Raw genomic sequence first — 21784 nt, 5'->3', positions numbered from 1 at the left:
TTCATGTATTATGACCTACTCTTCACAAATCCACGCTGCCTCTCGCTGAGCAGTTGAGAATGTTAAAGGTGTTCAGTCATTCCATCCTAATTAAAGAGTCTAGTAATTTTCTGACAACAGATGTTAGACTAACTGGCCTATTATTTCCTGGTTTCCCTCTCTCACCTTTCCTAAATAGCTGTCAGTTGCAGCATTTCCCTGCAGACCAATCTCAGGACCTGCTTGAAAGTATAAATCACTCAAACATCCTTTTTTTCACGTGAATACCCATGAGTTCAGATTCCACATCTCCAAACCCACAGGTAGTTTTCTCCTCACATCCTCCACTGGAAAGTCAGCACATCCTCCGCTCTGCAAGTGGCCTGGTGTCGTGTGGATCATCCAGTTTCACATTCTCAATCTCGTGGAGTAAGTGATTCCAGACTTGTATACAGAAATAATTGTTGTGAGGGGAGTTGTGTATGAAGTGAGAGCCACCCTTAATGAAGAATTGTGATGGGGTAAGCCATGCAATTGTTACTTAATGAAAGTAAGGCATTTGCTGGTTCCCAGGAAGAAAATGAGTGTGCCCAGCATGGTATCTTGCCAGCCCTGATGAAGTGAACCAATTTTGCAGCATTGATCTGTGGCCCTTGGGTTGAGAGTCGTCAGTGTCAGTTTTTCCCAAGGTAGTTTAGCTCAGTATGTACCCAGCTGGTTTGTACCTCTGCTGGTGAGCGAGGCCAATGGCACAGGCTCAATTCCTATACCAGCTGAGGTCATCCATGAAGGCCCCGTCTTCTCAATCTTGCCCCTCGCCTGAGGTGTGGTGACCCTCAGGTTAAATCACCACCAGTCAGCTCTCCCCCTCAAAGGAGAAAGCAGCCTTTAGTTATCTGGGACAACAGCAATTTAACTTACTTTACTTACTATAATAATATAATTTCAATGACATGGAATATAGGAACAGGAGTGTGCTATTCAGCCCCGTGAGCCATTTCCGCCATTAGATACATTATGACTCATTCGCACTCCAATGACAAGCCTTGGTTTTGTAACCTTTACATCCTTGCCTAACAATTAACCTACATTTTTAAATTTTGAATGACCTATCCCCAAAATATTTTGAGGGGCAGAATTCCAGATTCCATTACACTTTAAAAGAAAAAATGTTTTTTACAAAGTTTATTCATTCACAGGATGTGGGTGGAGCAGGCCATTTATTGCCCATCCCTAATTGCCTTTGAGAAGGTGGTTGTGAGCTGCCTTCTTGAACTGCCGCGGTCCATTTATTGCAGGAACACTCACAGGAGGGGATTCCCAGGATTTTGACCCAGCCACAGTAAAGGAAGGGTGATATATTTCCAAATCAGGATGGTGAGTGGCTTGGAGGGGAACTTGAAGATGGTGGTATTCCCAGGTATCTGCTGCCCTTGTCCTTCTAGGTGTTAGAGGCTGTGGGTTTGAAAGGTGCTATCAAAAGAACCTTAGCGAGTTGCTGCCGTGCATCTTGTAGATGGTACACACGGCTGCTGCTGTCCGTCGGTGGTGGTGGAGGGAGTGAACATTGAAGATGGCGGATGGGGTGTCAGTCAAGCAGACTGCCTCCTGACATAACACCTGGACTGCCTCGGTCCAATTGTTAGGCTATTCCCCCTTGCTCTAGGGTCTACCACCGTGCATCTCTATAGCAACTCCTTCAATCATTATAAACGCCTCAGTGTAATCTTCTATATTCAAGGGAAAGCTTGGTTTGTGCAACCTGTCTTTATATTTTAACCCTTTTAGCCCAGATATAATGTATGTGAATCTGCACTGTACCTTCCCCAGTGCGCTGAGGTTCTTCCAGAGTGAAGTTAAAAAGCTGATCACTTTCCCCCGCAGCCCTCTGTTATCAAGAGAGCACTGAATCGCTTATTTAAACGTTATGCAGAGGTTTCCACCTGGATCAGTTTCTTACACCTGTTCAGACGAACGGAAATGCAAATAAACCAACCCAGTAGATTCGCCTGCACCTTCCTCGGCAGATTATTTTCGGGTGGCATATTTTTAAAAAGAGGTGTAACTAAATTGAAGGGAATCCTAGATCTCTGCCGAATCCGCCTGCTCAAAGATAAGGCTGTTCGGTTTGCCCCAGTGCTTCTGGGTTTAGGGAGGGTTCCTGATAGCTATCAGCAATTGCTGCTAGAGGTACATATGTGTGGATGTCAGGTGAAGACAGAATTTAGGTTGATTGTGATGCCTCATTCAGTTGAATGTCTGTCATCACCCGACGTGCATGCGTGGAACTGTAACGTCTTCAGATGAGAGGGTAGTTGTAAACCCATAGGATGTTGTTGGTATTGTTCGTAGGTTTGATTCAAGGAGTCGGAACCCCACAGATTAAGCATGGGATTGAATAAAAGTTTAATGTAAAAAATGTTTTACATAATGCTACCTGCAATTACTGCAAACAATTTGTGGGCCATTCGAGCAAGAAGCGGGAATTACAATTATGGGGAGCCTTACTGTGTCCTCGGGTCATCCCAAAGCACCTCAGCCAATCGAGTAGCATTAACGTGGAATGAATGCTGCTGTCGGTCATTTCAGACAATTTCTGCACAGCAAGATTCCACAAGCAGCAAGTGAAATGAGTAACCCGTGGAAACTCTGCGGGAAAAATGTTGTTCAGGTCTCCGGCGTTAACCTTCTCCCACGAGTGCTGTGTGTTCTGTTGGCTGAGTTGATGCAAAGAATCGTTTTATTTCCTCTAGCGAGCGCATTCGGAGCAAACATCAGAGCTGGGCATTGAGGAGTGAGATCAGGGTGAATATGAGGAGTGTGGCAATCCCTCCACACACCCTCAAAGGCTGTGGGTGCTGGGACAATTGGAGCTGGCAGAACTGAAGTTTTGTTAACTAAGGATATCGGCGAATGTGGAAGAAAGGACACAGCAGCTATGTGCTAACAAAAAGGTGGGGCAGGGCTGGGTGGCTGGTTACTCTGTTCCAATAGGAGTGCCTAGATTGGGATGTATGCTTGATGTCCAGGAGACGCCCCTCGGGCAACACAGCTCCCTCAGTCCAGACCTGAAGTGTCAGTCTGGAATGAGCTCAAATCCTGAGGGGGTTAAGTTTAAGGAATGTTATATAAACGTATCTGGAAACATGCCTTAAACTGCCGCTTGCGAATTCAGTCACCAAGAAATTCCCTGAATTGCTTACCTGACAATAGATTGGGAATCAGCTGGAATAAGATGACTTTGTCCTTCTCGAGGAGGATGAACGAGCCGAGAAGGACTGTGTGCATGGAAGTGCCAATTAATGTGACTAAAATCATCCCCACTCTAAACACACCGAAGCTCCGTTTGGCGAGGGTGACACTTGTCACATTGAGCCCCTCACAGCTGCCGCTCGGTGAGGTGGATGGTGCTCGAATGCTTTCTCTTTGCTGGAAGCACAATATGTGCAACAGGTTGGAGCTGCTGTCCCCGCCCCGCTTTTCCCGCCAGCTTCTCCCGGGCTGGGATGAGGCTGCCTGCTGAATGAGGGGTGGTCTCTGACTGATTTCAGCCTATCCACTGGCAGGCTGTGTCATTGCATCAACCCCCCCCCCCCTCGACAAGAGATTAAAAGGCGCGGACTCGGCTCCTCCGCTGAAGTCCACATTTGGCACTGGCTCCAGTTGGCTGGCCTGGAATGGCCATCCCAGCAAGCGAGAGGACACTGGGCTGGACCCTCGGGGCTCAGTCGGCATCCTCCGAGGAGATGAGCACCTCGACGCCCAACTACACCAGCATCTGGGGCAACGAGAGCCAGGCGGGTGTCTCCAACCAGACTCGCCTGCCCTGGGCCAATTACCCCAACCAGTTCGTGCAGCCCTCCTGGCAGATCGCCCTCTGGTCCATTGCCTACGGCTCGGTGGTGGCGGTGGCCGTCGTTGGCAACCTCATCGTTATCTGGATCATCTTGGCTCACAAGAGGATGAGGACGGTGACCAACTATTTCCTGGTGAACCTCGCCTTCTCGGACGCCTCCATGGCCGCCTTCAACACCCTGGTCAATTTCATTTACGCCATTCACAACGACTGGTATTTCGGGGAGACTTACTGCCGCTTCCACAACTTCTTCCCCATCACCGCGATGTTCGCCAGCATCTACTCCATGGCGGCGATCGCTGTCGACCGGTAAGGATCTGCACCCCACTTAACCCCCACCTTATTGAGGTGCCGTTCGTTTATCTGTGTAACCTCACAGCTGGGGGTGTGGACTAGCCCCTCAAGGCAACCCCCACCCCCAGTCCAGGTTGAGGGTCAGTACAACCCCCCAGGTCAGCAATTCGCCCACTTGTCCATTTCAGGTCGCTTTCAATAGACCACGAACTTTCTTCACTGGGGGCAACCGATCACAGCCTCCCTTTCCAACAGAAGAAATTACCCTCAAAGCAACGGCACATGTGGGAATGTCCAAAAAAAAAATAAAGATGAGGGGATGTTCACTGCCCGCAAATGGCGCGGGAATCTCCAGGAGCTCAACAGTCCCCGGACTGGGTGGATCTGTGGGGGTCTGAACACTGAATCAGATCGAAGCGGGTCTTGGAGAAAGACTGGACGATTCAAAATGTAACAGCGTCCAGAGAAAGAGTAACGTAAAGGGGAGGGAAGAGAGTTGCGACAGGGTTTAAAACGGATCAATCTGTAACAAGGTGAACAGACGTTTGGAGTTGATGGAGAGAGGTGATTGGAAGAAGGAATACAGCCCCGTAGCAGTGCCATTGAGACAGAAAGAGAGAAAGTGATTTGGAAAGGGAATGAGAGAAGGATTTGAAAAGGAAGAGATATGAGCAACTCTAAGACCCGTGGGGAAGGGGGAGGGTTGAAACGAGAGGACAGAGACCCAGTGCATTGATCAAGTACAGAGGGCAGAGATCCAGTACATGGGACAGAGATCCAGTACGACAACCCAGTACAGAGGGCAAAGATCCAGTACATAGATCCAGTATATGGAACATAGATCCAGTACATAAGACAACGATCCAGTGAATAGATCAAGTACAGCGGGCAGAGATCCCGTTCGGAGATCCAGTACCGATAGCCAGTACAGAGGACATAGACCCAGTTCAGAGGGCCGAGGTCCAGTACACGGGCAGAGAGCCAGTACATTGGGCAGAGAGCCAGTACAGGGGACAGAGATCCCGAACATAGACCCAGTCCATGGGGCAGAGGTCCAGTACAGAGAGCCAGCACAGTGGACAGAGATCTAGTACACAGATCCAGTACATGGGCAGAGAGCCAGTACATTGGGCAAAGATCCCGAACATAGACCCAGCCCATGGGGCAGAGATCCAGTACAGAGAGCCAGCACAGGGGACAGGGATCCAGTACACAGATCCAATACATTGGGCAGAGAGCCAGTACAGGGGACAGAGATCTAGTACACAGATCCAGTACATTGGGCAGAGATCCAGTACAGGGGACAGAGATCCAGAACATAGATTCAGTACATGGGCACAGATCCAGTACATTGGGCAGAGAGCCAGTACAAGGGACAGAGATCCTGAACATAGATCCAGTACATGGGCAGAGATCCAGAACATAGATCCAGTCCATGGGGCAGAGATCTGGTACATAGATCCAGTACATGGGCTGAGATCAAGAACATAGATCCAGTTCATGGGGCAAAGATCTGGTACATAGATCCAGTACATGGGCAGAGATCCAGAACATAGATCCAGTCCATGGGGCATAGATCCAGTACATGGGCAGAGATCCAGAACATAGATCCAGTACATGGGCAGAGATCCAGAACATAGACCCAGTACATTGGGCAGTGATCCGGTACATAGATCCAGTACATTGGGCAGAGAGCCAGTACAGGGGACAGAGATCTAGTACACAGATCCAGTACATTGGGCATAGATCTAGTACAGAGAGCAAGTACAGGGGACAGAGATCCCGAACATAGACCCAGTCCATGGGGCAGAGAGCCAGCACAGGGAACAGAGATCCAGTACACAGATCCAGTACATTGGGCAGAGAGCCAGTACAGGGGACAGAGATCTAGTACACAGATCCAGTACATTGGGCAGAGATCCAGTACTGAGAGCCAGTACATGGGCAGAGATCCAGTACAGAGAGCTAGTACAGGGGACAGAGATCCAGAACATAGATCCAGTACATGGGCAGAGATCCAGTACACAGATCCAGTACATTGGGCAGAGAGCCAGTACAGGGGACAGAGATCCAGAACATAGATCCAGTACATGGGCTGAGATCAAGAACATAGATGCAGTCCATGGGGCAGAGATCTGGTACATAGATCCAGTACATGGGCAGAGATCTGGTACATAGATCCAGTACATGGGCAGAGATCCAGAACATAGATCCAGTACATGGGCAGATATCTGGTACATAGATCCAGTACATGGGCAGAGATCCAGAACATAGACTCAGTACATTGGGCAGTGATCCGGTACATAGATCCAGTACATGGGCAGAGATCCAGAACACAGACCCAGTCCATGGGGAAGAGATCCAGAACATAGATCCAGTACATGGGGCAGAGATCCAATAGAGAGAGCCAGTACAGAGGTTTGAGATCCAGAGCATAGATCCAGTACATGGGGCATAGATCCAGAACATGGATCCAGTACATGGGGCAGAGACCCGGTACATAGACCCAGTCCATGGGGCAGAGATCCAGTACATAGATCCAGTACATGGGCAGATATACAGAACATAGATCCAGTACATGGGCAGAGATCCAGAACATACACCCAGTCCATGGGGCAGAGATCCAATACATGGGCAGAGATCCAGAACATAGATCCAGTACATGGGGCAGAGATGCGGTATAGAGAGCCAGTACAGAGGATAGAGATCCAGAACATAGATCCAGTACATGGGCAGAGATCCAGAACATAAAACCAGTACATGGTGTTGCTAACTTTTGGTTGGTTCTTAATTTGGCTCTATTTAATCATGTTTGCTCAAGAGTCGCCAGGTATCTTTCGACACCGCCACAAGGTTCAGCGGGGGTGTGGGGGGGGGGGGTGTGGGGAGGGGGGGAGTTGGGGGGGGGGGGAGATAAGTAACTAATATTCGTCAGATAAATCAAAGTCGCCAATCAGATGCAGGGTAAACGTTTCAGCTTGGGGTAAAATATGACACTAAGATTGTGCAACACCAGAGACCAGCAAGAGGCCTTCAGGAAGTTAGTCAAAGGCACGGAAGGGGTTAATGGCAACCAAAAATGTTGTGTCAACATGAGCTGAAGGAAATTTAATCTCATCCAGAGTTTGGTCCAATACTGACATTTGGTTAGTATTTGATGCCTTGAATTTGATGCTGGGTGTCATTGGCATACAAGTGAAAATTGATTGAGTCTTTGCAAATAATGCTTCAGTTCCAGAATTAGTCCTCTTCTCACATTGGAATCCTTACATCCTAGCTTGGTCAGCTAGGACATGAGTAAGCAAGATGAGTCTCTGTGGCTCGATTTTGTAAATTTGATATGTGATATATGTCAAACTTGACAATATAACTGGCATCAGATAGTCCCTAATGAAGCTGCACTTTGAAATGCAAAAAACACTGAACACATTCAGCACAACCAAATATAATAACCGTCCAGCACTGCAAGATATCCTGCTTTTCAGGAAATCAGGATGTCTGAAAGGAGTAGCTGATCGATGAATGTGCATATGGGAAAACCCCTACATCCGCTACCTTAATGATGGCTCCAAATGCCCCAGTTTAACGTCAGGCAGGGGTTTCACTGGTGCACATCAATTGCATTGAAAACAAAACAAAACGGCAATACTCCCCCTTGGAACACTGCATTCAGGCAGTGGCATAGCGGTATTGTCACTGAACTAATAAACCAGAGACCCAGAGTAATGCTCTGGGGAAACAGGTTCAAATCCCGCCACTTCAGATGGTGAAATTTGAATTCAATTAAAAAAAATCTGGAATTAAAAAGTCTAATGATGACCATTGTCGATTGTTGTAAAAATCCATCTGGTTCACTAATGTCATTTAGGGAAGGACATCTGTCATCCTTACCTGGTCCACCCTACATGTAACTCCAGACCCACAGTAATGTGGTTGACTCTTAACTGCCCCCTCAAGGGCAATTAAGGGTGGGCAAAAGATGCTGGCACAGCCTGCCACAAATTCAGCTCTAAGCCCAGAATCTAAGGATATACTGACTTGAGAGGGGGTACAATTCAGACTTAACACAATGGTGCCATAGCTAATAAGCTTAAATTATGAGGACCGATTGCATGAATTTGGATTGTATTCTTTTGAATTTTAAAGTTTGAGAGGTGAATAAAAGCTAAACAAATTCAATAGGGGAGATGCAGATAAGCTATTTTCTCTCAAACACGGATTCTTGCTGATTGGCTGCTGCGGGGGAAATTTGCATATATGCATTGTGGTCAACGTAACTTGAATGTGTACCTGTGCAAGAGACTCTAGCTGTTCAAGTGAAGGCAAGCATTCAGCAGAGGGCAGTAGAGCGGAGCTGCTTATTGGTTGTTGCAGGGGAAATTTGCATACGTGCATTGTGGTCACCAAAACTTGAAGGTGATTTGTGGAGGAGCTGTTGTCAAGTGACAATTTTTAAAAAACTTACTGTAGGGAGTTTCCAGCTGAATCCAGTCGGAGTGAGGACAGAGTGACTGCTGGGCAAGTGGTAAAGATTTCAATTGTTTGCGCAGGCCCATAACAGCTGATTGCTGTTTTTGTGTGGGGCGCAATGGTTGCTGGTTAAGTGTTTTATTTTTACCTGTATTTAAGTTAGGTAGTTTCTAAATCCCAGACACTTGTAGTGTCCTCCACCCTTCCACCTCCTTTAACTTACGGGGTAGAGTGAATAACAAGTAAGCTCTTTCTTTCTTTTTCTTCTTTTATCTAGAGGGGATGGCAGGGGAGGCAGTGCAATGTCCCTGCTGCAGAATGTTTGAGGTGAGGGACGCGTCAGTGTCCCTGCTGATTTCATCTGTGGGAAGTGCACCCATCTCCAGCTCCTCAGAAACCGCGTTTGGGAACTGGAGCTGGATGAACTTCGGATCATTCGGGAGGCAGAGGTGGTTATAGATAGAAACTTCAGGGATGTAGTTACTCCAAAGAATAAAGATAGATGGGTGACGGTGAGAGGGGCTGGGAAGAAGCAGTCAGTACAGGGATCCCCTGTGGTCGTTCCCCTTAGTAACAAGTATACCGCTCTGGATACTGTTGGGGGGGGGGGGGGGACTTATCAGGGGTAAGCCATGGGGTACAGGTCTCTGGCACAGAGTCTGTCCCTGTTGCTCAGAAGGGAAGGGGGAGAGGAGTAGAGCATTAGTCATTGGAGACTCCATAGTTAGGGGGATAGATAGGAGATTCTGTGGGAACGAGAGAGACACGCGGTTGCTGTGTTGCCTCCCAGGTGCCAGGGTCCGTGATGTCTTGGATCGGGTCCTTAAGGGGGAGGGGGAGCAGCCCCAAGTCGTGGTCCACATAGGTACCAACGACATAGGTAGGAAAAGGGATAGGGATGTAAGGCAAGAATTCAGGGAACTAGGGTGGAAACTTAGATCTAGGACAAACAGAGTTATTATCTCTGGGTTGTTACCCGTGCCACGTGCTAGTGAGGTTAGGAATAGGGAGAGAGAGGAGTTGAACACGTGGCTACAAGGATGGTGCAGGAGGGAGGGTTTCAGATTTATGGATAATTGGGGCTCATTCTGGGGTCGGTGGGACCTCTACAAATGGGATGGTCTACATCTGGAACAGAGGGGTACCAATATCTTGGGGGGGAAATTTGCTAATGCTCTTCGGGAGGGTTTAAACTAGTTCAGCAGGGGATTGGGAACCTGAATGGTAGCTCCAGTATACAGGAGGTTGAGAGTAGTGAGGTCATGAGTAAGGTTTCAAAGTTACAGGAGTGAACCGGCAGGCAGGAAGGTGGTTTAAAGTGTGTCTTCTTCAATGCCAGGAGCATCTGGAATAAGGTGGATGAACTTGCGGCATGGGTTGGTACCTGGGACTTCGATGTTGTGGCCATTTCGGAGACATGGCTAGAGCAGGGACAGGAATGGTTGTTGCAGGTGCCGGGGTTTAGATATTTCAATAAGCTCAGGGAAGGTGGTAAAAGAGGGGGAGGGGTGGCATTGTTAGTCAAGGACAGTATTATGGTGGCAGAAAGGACGTTTGATGAGGACTCATCTACTGAGGTAGTATGGGCTGAGGTTAGAAACAGGAAAGGAGAGGTTACCCTGTTAGGGGTTTTCTATAGGCCTCCAAAAAGTTCCAGAGATGTAGAGGAAAGGATTGCAAAGATGATTCTAGATAGGAGCGAAAGCAACAGGGGAGTTGTTATGGGGGACTTTAACTTTCCAAATATTGACTGGAGAAGCTATAGTTTGAGTACTTTAGATGGGTCCGTTTTTGTCCAATGTGTGCAGGAGGGTTTCCTGACGCAGTATGTAGATAGGTCAACGAGAGGCGAGGCCATATTGGATTTGGTACTGGGTAATGAACCAGGACAGGTGTTAGATTTGGAGGTAGGTGAGCACTTTGGTGAAAGTGACCACAATTCGATTACGTTTACTTTAGAGATGGAAAGGGGTAGGTATATACCGCAGGGCAAGAGTTATATCTGGGGGAAAGGCAATTATGATGCGATGAGGCAAGACCTAGGATGCATCGGACGGAGAGGGAAACTGCAGGGAATGGGCACAATGGAAATGTGGACCTTGTTCAAGGAACAGCTACTGCGTGTCCTTGATAAGTACGTACCTGTCAGGCAGGGAGGAAGTGGTCGAGCGAGGGAACCGCGGTTTACTAAAGCAGTCGAAACACTTGTCAAGAGGAAGAAGGAGGCTTATGTAAAGATGAGACATGAAGGTTCAGTTAGGACGCTCGAGAGTTACAAGTTAGCTAGGAAGGACTTAAAGAGGGAGCTAAGAAGAGCCAGGAGGGGACATGAGACGTCTTTGGCAGGTAGGATCAAGGATAACCCTAAAGCTTTCTATAGATATGTCAGGAATAAAAGAATGACTCGGGTAAGAGTAGGGCCAGTCAAGGACAGTAGTGGGAAGTTGTGCATGGAGTCTGAGGAGATGCTAAATGAATATTTTTCGTCAGTATTCACACAGGAAAAAGACAATGTTGTCGAGGAGAATACTGAGATTTAGGCTACTAGACTAGAAGCGCTTGAGGTTCATAAGGAGGAGGTGTTAGCAATTCTGGGAAGTGTGAAAATAGATAAGTCCCCTGGGCCGGATGGGATTTATCCTAGGATTCTCTGGGAAGCTAGGGAGGAGATTGCTGAGCCTTTGGCTTTGATCTTTAAGTCATCTTTGTCTACAGGAATAGTGCCAGAAGACTGGAGGATAGCAAATGTTGTCCCCTTGTTCAAGAAGGGGAGTAGAGACAACCCCGGTAACTATAGACCAGTGAGCCTTACTTCTGTTGTGGGCAAAGTCTTGGAAAGGTTTATAAGAGATAGAATGTATAATCATCTGGAAAGGAATAATTTGATTAGAGATAGTCAACACGGTTTTGTGAAGGGTAGGTCATGCCTCACAAACCTTTATTGAGTTATTTGAGAAGGTGACCAAACAGGTGGATGAGGGTAAAGCAGTTGATGTGGTGTATATGGATTTCAGTAAAGCGTTTGATAAGGTTCCCCACGGTAGGCTATAGCAGAAAATACAGAGGCATGGGATTCAGGGTGATTTAGCAGTTTGGATCAGAAATTGGCTAGCTGGAAGAAGACAAAGGGTGGTGGTTGATGGGAAATGTTCAGACTGGAGTCCAGTTACTAGTGGTGTACCACAAGGATCTGTTTTGGGGCCACTGCTGTTTGTCATTTTTATAAATGACCTGGAGGAGGGCGTAGAAGGATGGGTGAGTAAATTCTTACTAAAGTCGGTGGAGTTGCGGACAGTGCGGAAGGATGTTACAAGTTACAGAGGGACATAGATTAACTGCAGCGCTGGGCTGAGAGGTGTCAAATGGAGTTTAATGCAGAAAAGTGTGAGGTGATTCATTTTGGAAGGAATAACAGGAAGACAGAGTACTGGGCTAATGGTAAGATTCTTGGCAGTGTAGATGAGCAGAGAGATCTCGGTGTCCATGTACATAGATCCCTGAAAGTTGCCACCCAGGTTGAGAGGGTTTTTAAGAAGGCGTACGGTGTGTTAGCTTTTATTGGTAGAGGGATTGAGTTTCGGAGCCATGAGGTCATGTTGCAGCTGTACAAAACTCTGATGCGGCCGCATTTGGAGTATTGCGTGCAATTCTGGTCGCCGCATTATATGAAGGATGTGGAAGCATTGGAAAGGGTGCAGAGGAGATTTACCAGAATGTTGCCTGGTATGGAGGGAAGATCTTTTGAGGAAAGGCTGAGGGACTTGATTCTGTTTTTGTTAGAGAGAAGAAGGTTAAGAGGTGACTTAATTGAGGCATACAAGATGATCAGAGGATTGGATAGGGTGGACAGTGAGAGCCTTTTTCGTCGGATGGTGATGTCTAGCATGAGGGGACATAGCTTTAAATTGAGGGGAGATAGAGATAGGACAGATGTCAGAGGTAGGTTCTCTACTCAGAGAGTAGTAAGGGCGTGGAATGCCCTGCCTGCAACAGTAGTGGACTCGCCAACACTAAGGGCATTCAAATGATCATTGGATAGACATATGGACAGTAAGGGAATAGTGTAGATGGGCTTTAGAGTGGTTTCACAGGTTGGCGCAACATCGAGGGCCGAAGGGCCTGTACTGCGCTGTAATGTTCTATGATCTGAGGGGCATGTCCTTAAAATATCAACTCAGCCATTCAGGTGCGATATCAAGAAGCACCTTTTTATCCAAAAGAAACGTGGGATTCTCTGCCCCCCCAAAATGTTTAGATGCTGGGACAATTGGAGCTGTCAGGACAGAAGTTGATATAATTTAGTTGGATGAGAGTATCAGGTACGATGAGAAATGGGAGTGGAGATCAGACTTGAGATAACTACAGGGGCTGGTTTAGCACAGTGGGCTAAGGCAGCTGGTTTGTAATGCAGAACAAGACCAGCAGCGTGGGTTCAATTCCCGTTCCAGCCTCCCCGAACAGGCGCCGGAATGTGGCGACTAGGGGCTTTTCACAGTAACTTAATTGAAGCCTACTCGTGACAATAAGCGATTATTATTATTAACTGAATGGTGAGACGGGCTTCGGGGCTAATTGGCTTCCTCGTGTTCCGATGTTCTTAACACTTTATATCACTGCTGGTACCATAGTGTGGCAAGGTACCTGCCTCATGGCAATTGAGGATCAGAGCATTGTAACCGTATCTCTGAATTGTATCCTTGACCCTATCTGTTCAAAACAATTTACTTTTGAAAATTGTCTCAACGTACCCAATTTATTTATCAAGTTTACACCACAAACCTGAGTGATTTGGCAGTCCAATTATATGCAACAGTATCAACAATCATCTTCTGGCTTTGGCTTCCAGGTTTTCTGAGTGTAGAAAATTGAAATCTCCAGGGAATTCTGTGCACAATATAAATCCTCAGTAGGTGAGGCACCTTGCCGGATGTATTAAGCCAGAGAATTACTATGGTACTGTGCTCTGTCGAAACCATTAAAGAAAAAACAATTTCACTAAGCTGTAGGCAGTGGTCAGAACTTGTAATGACATTGTAACATTTGACATAGCCAAATTAAATGGGAATATCGTCTTAAGTGTTTAGTGACAGAAAAGCATCACCAGAAATAGTGCACAGAAATCCATGTACCCTTCATGGGACTTTTATGGCAATAAATAAATAATTAAACACATTTTCAATTTTAGACAGGACAACATATCTTTGAGCTGTGATATTCCTGCATTATTCACCTATGTCTGTCTGTTGCATCAATATCAAATACGCAACATCTCCCGTATATGTGAAGCTGTTGAGTAGGAATTCGAGGCCCGGAGGAAATATTGTGTTGAAACAGCAAGTTGCTTTCACAAATGGCACCTCACTGATAACTGATAGCAGCAAGAGAGAGAACGCTCGACTAATGAGTTATGATGTCCTTTGGCACAAATTAAACTTGCTGCAAATCATTCTGTTTACTCAATGGCACAACAGTTCCAGGAATCGTATGCTAGCTTTACCCTGAGTTATAAATTGTGTGTGACTTCCAAATTATAGCAAAGTAATGATAGCCCCTATTAATCCATCCCGCTAAATAAGTATTTAATTTCTTCTGATGACACAGCATCTACTGAAAGTGTGAACTATTGATGTGTATACATGACTGCTATGTAGCACCTTCTCTTAATATTGTTTTTTTAAAACTGATTTTTGTTGCTGGCCTGTTTGTGACGGTTGTGAGCTTTCTTCAACCATTGCAACCTGTAAGGTGTAGGTGTTCCTTTGAAGCTATTAGACAAAAAGTTCAGATGTTGATCCAGCAACAAGCAAGATACGTGCTTTAGGTAGTACAGACTGCAGACAATGGTGGACAGAGCAGATGTTTAATCAAGTGGATGAGTCGCTGGTCAAAGCAGACAGCTTTGCCCTTGGTGGTACCAAATTTCTTGAGTGTTGTTGCAGTTGCGATCATAAATAACCTTTTATTGTCACAAGTAGGCTTACATTAACACTGCAATGAAGTTACTGTGAAAAGCCCCTAGTCGCCACATTCCGGCGCTTGTTCGGGTACACAGAGGGAGAATTAAGAATTCTCAGCTGGTACGGGAATTGAACCCGCGCTGCTGGCCTTGTTCTGCATCACAAACCAGCTGTCTAGCCCACTGAGCTAAACCAGCCCCCACACATCGAGGCAAGTGGAGAGGATTTCATGACTCCCAACTTGTGCCTCGTAGTTGTGGAGAGGCTTTGGAGTGTCAGGTTGTTGAGTCTCTCATTGTCGAATGCTAAGTTTCTGACTTTTTGTTCAATTACCCTGATGTTCAGGAACTACAAGAATTTGCATTTAAATTTGATTTCATGATGAGGGCAGTAATATCAAGTGAGATGATTTCACAGTTACGCGATGAAAAATATGCTCTCAGTTGTTACCTTAAATGAGTTCCTCAGAAGAACTGGTGGACCTCAGCGTTTCAGGCAGTATACTCTGCATCGTCTGGTAGAATAATTGGAACAGGTGAAAGAGGCAGACCTGGTAACAGGACACTTATAAAATCGTTATCCTTAAGCAGAGCAAACAGGGTTTTGTGAAGGTTTCTCAAATCTGTTCCCTGTTTTTTGAGGCTTCAATAAACAGGGTAGAGAATGGTGGAGGGGAGAGGGTGTTTTTGGATCTTCAGAAGACATTTAAGAAAGTACCATGCGATCGGTTGCTACACAAGATTAGGGCTAATGGGATTGGTGGTAATATATTACTATGGATTCAGAAGTAGGCAGTGGGCAGAAAACAGAGTAGGAATAAATGAGTAATTTTCAGGATGGCAGAGTGTAACTAGTGGAGTGCCGCAAGGATCAGTACTTGTGTCTCAGTTATTCATAATCAACATTGGCATTTTAGATGAAGGGACTAAGTGTAATGTATCCGAGTTACAAAGATAACTTGTGTGGAGATTGCACATTCACCCCGTGTCTGCGTGAGTTTCTTCCGGGACTCTGGTTTCCTCTTATAGTCCAAAGATAAGAACATAAGAACTAGGAGCAGGAGTAGGCCATCTGGCCCCTCGAGCCTGCTCCACCATTCAATGAGATCATGGCTGATCTTTTGTGGACTCAGCTCCACTTTCCGGCCCGAACACCATAACCCTTAATCCCTTTATTCTTCAAAAAACTATCTATATTTATCTTAAAAACATTTAATGAAGGAGCCTCTACTGCTTCACTGGGCAAGGAATTCCATAGATTCACAACCCTTTGGGTGAAGACGTTCCTCCTAAACTCAGTCCTAAATCTACTTCCCCTTATTTTGAGGCTATGCCCCCTAGTTCTGCTTTCACCCGCCATGGAAACAACCTGCCCGCATCTATCCTATCTATTCCCTTCATAATCTTATATGTTTCTATAAGATCCCCCCTCATTCTTCTAAATTCCAACGAGTACAGTCCCAGTCTACTCAACCTCTCCTCGTAATCCAACCCCTTCAGCTCTGGGATGTGCAGGTTAGGTGCATTGGCCATGCTAAATTGCCCCTTAGTGTTCAAAAAAGATGTGTAGGTTAGGTTAAGGGTTTTTTGTGATAGAGCGGGAAGTGAGCTGGTGGAATTCTCTTTCAGTGGATCAGTGCAGACTCGATGGCCTGAATGGCCTCCTTCTGCTGTGTAGGGATTCTATGATGTACCAAAACAAGGTGTGAAAGTGAGCTGTAAGGGGGCGTTTGCAAAGTGATTGAACAAGAAAATGTTAGATGATGTGCAATGTGGGGATAATTAAATTATCCATTTTTTTAGGAAGAATGTAAAAACAATGGCCGCAATTTTCCTGCCATTCTCACCAGTGGACCTTCCAGTCCCACCAACAAAGAACCCTTGCCCAGCGGTGGGGGGTGCATAGAACGGGATGCCCCATTGACAGTGGCAGGATCAGTGGCTAATGGTGTGCCATCTCTGCCACCGTGAAACATGGCGTAGGGCACGTGTGGAAAGTCCTGCCCAATATTCTTTACAAGGAGGGAGAACAGTAAATGTTGGCATTCAAAAGAACTTGGTTGTTTCTGTGCAGGAGTCACAGAAAATTAACATTTAGGCACTGCAAATAATTACTAAGGCAAATAGTATATGCGTTTTTATTGCACGGGAGTTTTAGTATAAAGGTAAGAGGAAGAGCAATTTCTAAATTTGCGAATTACACCAAAGATGGGGAAATACTGAGAAAGACCACAGCATATTACAGGTGAACATTAGTAAACTGTAGAATGGGCAAATAATTGGGAAATAAAATTGAAGACCGATAAACATTTGGTATTTTGGTAGGAAGAATGGAAAGGTAATTTATTACTTGGAAGGTACAAGTCCAGCTGCAGTCCTGGAACAAAGGGACTTCAGAATACAAATATACTAATCACGAAACGTTTTGCCACAGGTTAGCGACACCATTATAAAAGCCCAAGATCAAAGCTTTATTTCTAGAGGGATAGAATTGGAAAGTAGGGAAGTTATGCTAAACATATATCGAACTTCCTTTCAACAACTTTTAGGGTACTGCGAATAGTTCTGGTTGCTGTATGATCGTAAAAAGGGATATAAAGGCATCAAAGAGCGTTCAGAGAAGATTTGCAAGGAATGATATCAGAAATTGTATACGCAGCAGGAAAGAATGCAGAAGTTGGGTCTCATCTCTGTTGAAGAAAGAAGCTACGAACGATTTAGATCAAGTAGATATAGTGAGGATGTGTCCTCTTGTGAGGAACAGCATGACTAGACCATATAAGATAGGTGCCAAGAATTCCAATAGGGCATGCAGAAGAAATTCCTATATTCGAAGAGTGGTGAGAAGGTGGAACTCACTACCACAGGGAATGGTTGATGCAAGTAGTGTAGATGCATTTAAGGGGAAGCTAGACAAGCATGTGAGTAAGTAGAGAATAAAGGGTTACAATGGGAGATTTAAATGAGGAAAGGTGAGAGGATGCTTTAGTGGGGCAGTATGGACTGGTTGGGCTGAACGGCCTGTTTCTGTGCCTGATATCCTATATAAGGAAATCTTGAAGCAATTATATAAAGTTTTGTTGAGTCCATACTTGGAGTACTGTGTATACGTACCTTAGCAAATATGCATCGAAGGTTCACTAGTTCAGTGTTAGTCAACCTGCCCGCCAGGTCATCACATGCGGTGAATTGATGCCAGTCATTTCTGGAGTCACATAAGACTGAGTTGTGTGGAAGTTGCAGCAATGTGCATGAATATGGGTGGCACTCACTTGACCAATATTTATTCCCCCTCCACCACCCAAAATGAGCAAGGAAGAATCTGCCATGGTTCTATTAGACAGGAGTCACATATTGGTCAGACAGTGACAATGTTTAGCAGAATATCGATCATTTCTCATGACCTGAAGCTGTAGGGCTACTTGTTTGACGAAACAAGAAAAATAGTCCACTATTTGTTACCTTCTCTATTCTCTCTGAGTGCCTCTAAATGATGATACATTTAGATATGTGCTAGCTAGATTAGGATAGGTATATGCTTGTTGGCCAGTGCAGACGTGATGTGTAAAACTCTGTGACTCTATGACTCTGTGAAGCACTGTGAAAACAGGGAAGGACAGTGATCTGCTTGCTCTCAAAATGTTCTTGTGGAAATGTAATGACCGAGGTTGTGCTAACTGAGGAATTGGGCTTTGTTTAGCTGGTAGTTGATGATTTTCATAAAACATTTAAGTTGCATGGGCAACAGACAGTGCATGAAGGCTGCCAGTGAGGATTGAAATATGCAATTTTGGCAAGCTGGGGCAGTACAGCAACATCCTAATGTGTTCAACCTTTATCTTAATAAATCTGTTGAAGTGAGCGATTGAAAGGAGTAGAGCACTATTGGCTTAAAAGGAGAGATCACAGGAGGTTGGCCATGAACCAAAGGCCTCGTAAAGGTCCGGAAATGGCATGTAACAGCGTAACCAAGGCAAGAGTCAGAGCCCAGATACCAATCCGTAAAGATTTGTCGATTCTATTTCCCTCCCTGATTCTCTTAATTGCTCAGATTGTGCGGTCCCAACAATGGTGATTGGTGAGAAGGTCACTGTTAAAGGCACCACAACCACTGCCAAAGTCACTAACACTCTAACCTGGAGGGTGCAATTCTCCTGAATAGACTCCTGATGGAGCCCACACTGTTGGTCCTGCTATTCCTATTCTTAAAGTAACCAGGGGCTATTAATTCATAAACATAGCCAGTTTGCTCTCAAGTTGCACAAACCTTTATGTGCAAAGTGTTAGAATCGGATAGGCATAGTTGTAAGTGGACAAAGTTAGTGTCAGCCAGGGTATTGAGCTTTGCAATAAAAATGTTACGCATGAATACCCCACCTCCTCTTGCCAGCACCCTGCCACCCCACAGCTCCTCTTCCCCCGGACCCTCGACTCATTTATCAGCTCTCATACAGTTAACACCCAGCTTCTCTTTTCCTCCTGCTACCCTCATCCCAACCCACACTCCAAGCTCCTTTGCTACCTGCATCTGGGTACCCCTGGCTCTGCTCCCCATTCCACTACCTTTCCCCGCTTCCATCACCTCCCATCATGGTTATCTGGGGTAGATGAGAATGTGTAATTAGAAATGCAAACAGATCAGCCATGATTTTAATGAATGGTGGAGCCAGCTCGGTGTGGTCAAATGGTTACTTCTGCTCCTATTTTGTATGTCCGTAAGAGGAAGTTACCCTGAAAACTGCTAAGCAGGTAAGTTTGTATTTCTGTGTACAGCCAGTGGCATACACCACAGCTTCACCATTGACAGGAAGATTCATGCCATGAAATCAATTCTGATGAAAGAGAGAGTACAATTCTCCCAATTGAAGACTAATTGCTCCCGCCAGCGGGAAAACCGGATTGTTTCCCACTGCCGCTAGGAGTGAACATGACATGCCATTCAATGGCACTTGGAAATTCCTTTATCCAGGATCAGGGTTTTTGTGCCATCGATGTCACCTCAGGGTTTTCACTGGACCTGAGATGGGCGGGACCTATCTCTCTGACAAAGCCCGCTCCTCAGAGATCGGGAAGCGCTCCAATCTCAGAATACTGTTCCAGTACCCCCCCGCTCACCCCACCAGAATGGGAGAAAGATCCTCCCCTCAGCGCCTGCCCCCCCCCCCTCCAGTTCCCCATTCATCTACTCAATCTGACTGAGTGCTACCTCACACCTGGTCTCTCTAGGAAGCTCTTCAGAACAAAGAGACTGCCTCTTTAGAAATAATGGTTCGTAAAACAACTGCTCAAAAGTGGAAGTACGTGAGATCTAATTGACCCCTGTAGAGTTTTATAAATAAACAACTGTAATCTTCCCTTTGATACTCCCTGGACCTGTCAATTGAAAGGCTTTTAAAAAGTAATTGTGGGTGAAATTGAATGTAAACAATGCAGTTCAAAGCTTTTAGGCTTATAGGCATGCCAACAGGCATGGCGATGTTAAAGGCCAATTGTCTTTCATTGCTCTTTTTACTGTGAAAAAAGGCCGTTCAAAGATTTACACCACAGTAAAGGGAATGCTTTTACCTTCATCTCACAGATCTTTGAACGTGGCATGCTGACAGACTGTTTAAAGACTTTAAGACTGCAGATGGGATGACTTTCACTTTATTCTCAGAGAACTTTAATATTAACATGCTGACAAAGACTGTTTAAAGGGTTTAAAGGCTGCAGATGGTAAGATTTCCACTTTATTATCAGAGAACTTTAATATTGACATGCTGACAGACTGTTTAAAGAGCTTGAAGTTTGCAGATGGGAAGACAGGCCAAAAATCTCATATCCCAGGAAAGATTCCCGACCTGAGTTCTTCCAGCTCAGCCCAGCCCAAGACCACCTCACCCCCACATCCCCTGAAGGACCTCTCTTGGCACCCGGGAGACAAGTGAAGGGCGATATTGAATCCCTTACTATCCCTCAGAGTGGAAGTCACTGGATCCCGTATCTCAGAACGTGCACCAATTCACGCCAGCGGGACTGGCCCGGTTTGGGGGGGGCAGTGGGTGGTGGTCTGGAGCATCTCAGGAGGCAGCTGAATTGGGCATCCTGCCCATAAATTACATTCAAATCAGCTTTAATTAGCTATTTGTCCGTTCCTGCTGGGTCTAGACGGGACCTTTGCCAGGGCCGGTGGGGTGGGCCGTGAGACTCCTAGCGGGTATCACCACCGGCGTGAAATATGTTTCTCCCCGAAACCTGAATCAAAGGGCCAACCGGGTCACTGCCACTGGCTGGCAGTTCGACAGACAGGCGGTGCAATTCTCCGCTCCCGCGCCGGTTTGGAGAATCACCTGGGTCGCCAAATTTTCCTCTGCCGCCCTCCCGCGATTCACGGAAGCGGCCAGATCGGCACAATCGCATTTTGCGCGGCGCGATCCAGTGAATCGCCCGAGACAGCCAAACTGGCGATTCACCGGTACCCCCGCGATTCTCAGTGCCGGATGGGCCAAGCGGCCTGCCCAAAACGGCGGGTTCCCCCCGGCACCATCCACACCTGGTCGCTGCCGACGGGAACGCTGGGGGGGTGGCCTGCGGGGGGGGAGGGGGGATCCTGCACCGAGGGGGGTCCTCAAATGGGGTCTGGCCCGCGATCGGTGCCCACCGATCGTCGGGCCGGCCTCTCTGAAAGCAGACCTCCTTTCTTCCGCAGCCCCGCAAGATCCGTCAGACATCTTCTTGCGGGGCAGACGGCAACCACGCATGCGTGGGTTAGTGCCAGCCAACCCACGCATGCGCGGGTGACGCCAGTTATGCGGCGCCGGCCACGTCATGTATGCGGCGCCGCCTTTACGCGGTGCGAAGGCCTGGCGCGCGTAAATGACACGGCGCCGCTCCTAGCCCATTTTCGGGCCCTGAATCGGTCAGGATAGGGGCCGTTTCGCGCCGTCGTGAACCTCGACGGCGTTCACGACGGCGCGAACACTCTGTCTCCATTTCAGAGAATCGCGCCCATGGTTTACACTTGTAAAATTTTGTTTTTTTCAAGTAGACTGGAGCACACGCTCAGAAACAGAAACAAATGATGACGCCCCTACAGCAAACCTACTCAGAAACTGAACTCCAGGTCATTGTTGACTCCTTTGCCAAAGCTTATGAGAACATGGGTCTTTCAGTGAGCACCCAGAAAACTAAGGTCCTCTTCCAATCAGCTCCCACTGCACAACATCTCTCCGCATCAACTAATTGCAAAA

General features: G+C 46.5%; 1 protein-coding gene across 1 annotated transcript in view; it reads left to right on the top strand.

Annotated features, from left to right (window-relative positions):
- Nucleotides 1-3606: 3606 nt before the first annotated feature.
- The window catches only part of LOC140429710 (neuromedin-K receptor-like), a 126542-nt gene continuing 108364 nt past the window's right edge, over nt 3607-21784 (top strand). The window contains exon 1 of the mRNA XM_072517037.1: nt 3607-4144. Within this exon, the coding sequence (XP_072373138.1) occupies nt 3657-4144 (488 nt within the window). The 5' untranslated portion in view covers nt 3607-3656. The remainder of the gene's footprint in view (nt 4145-21784) is intronic.

Source organism: Scyliorhinus torazame, chromosome 9, assembly GCF_047496885.1.
Source record: "Scyliorhinus torazame isolate Kashiwa2021f chromosome 9, sScyTor2.1, whole genome shotgun sequence".
Classification (NCBI taxonomy): domain Eukaryota; kingdom Metazoa; phylum Chordata; class Chondrichthyes; order Carcharhiniformes; family Scyliorhinidae; genus Scyliorhinus; species Scyliorhinus torazame.
Note: the sequence above shows the minus strand (reverse complement) of the source record. Positions and strands in the feature narration are given on the sequence as shown.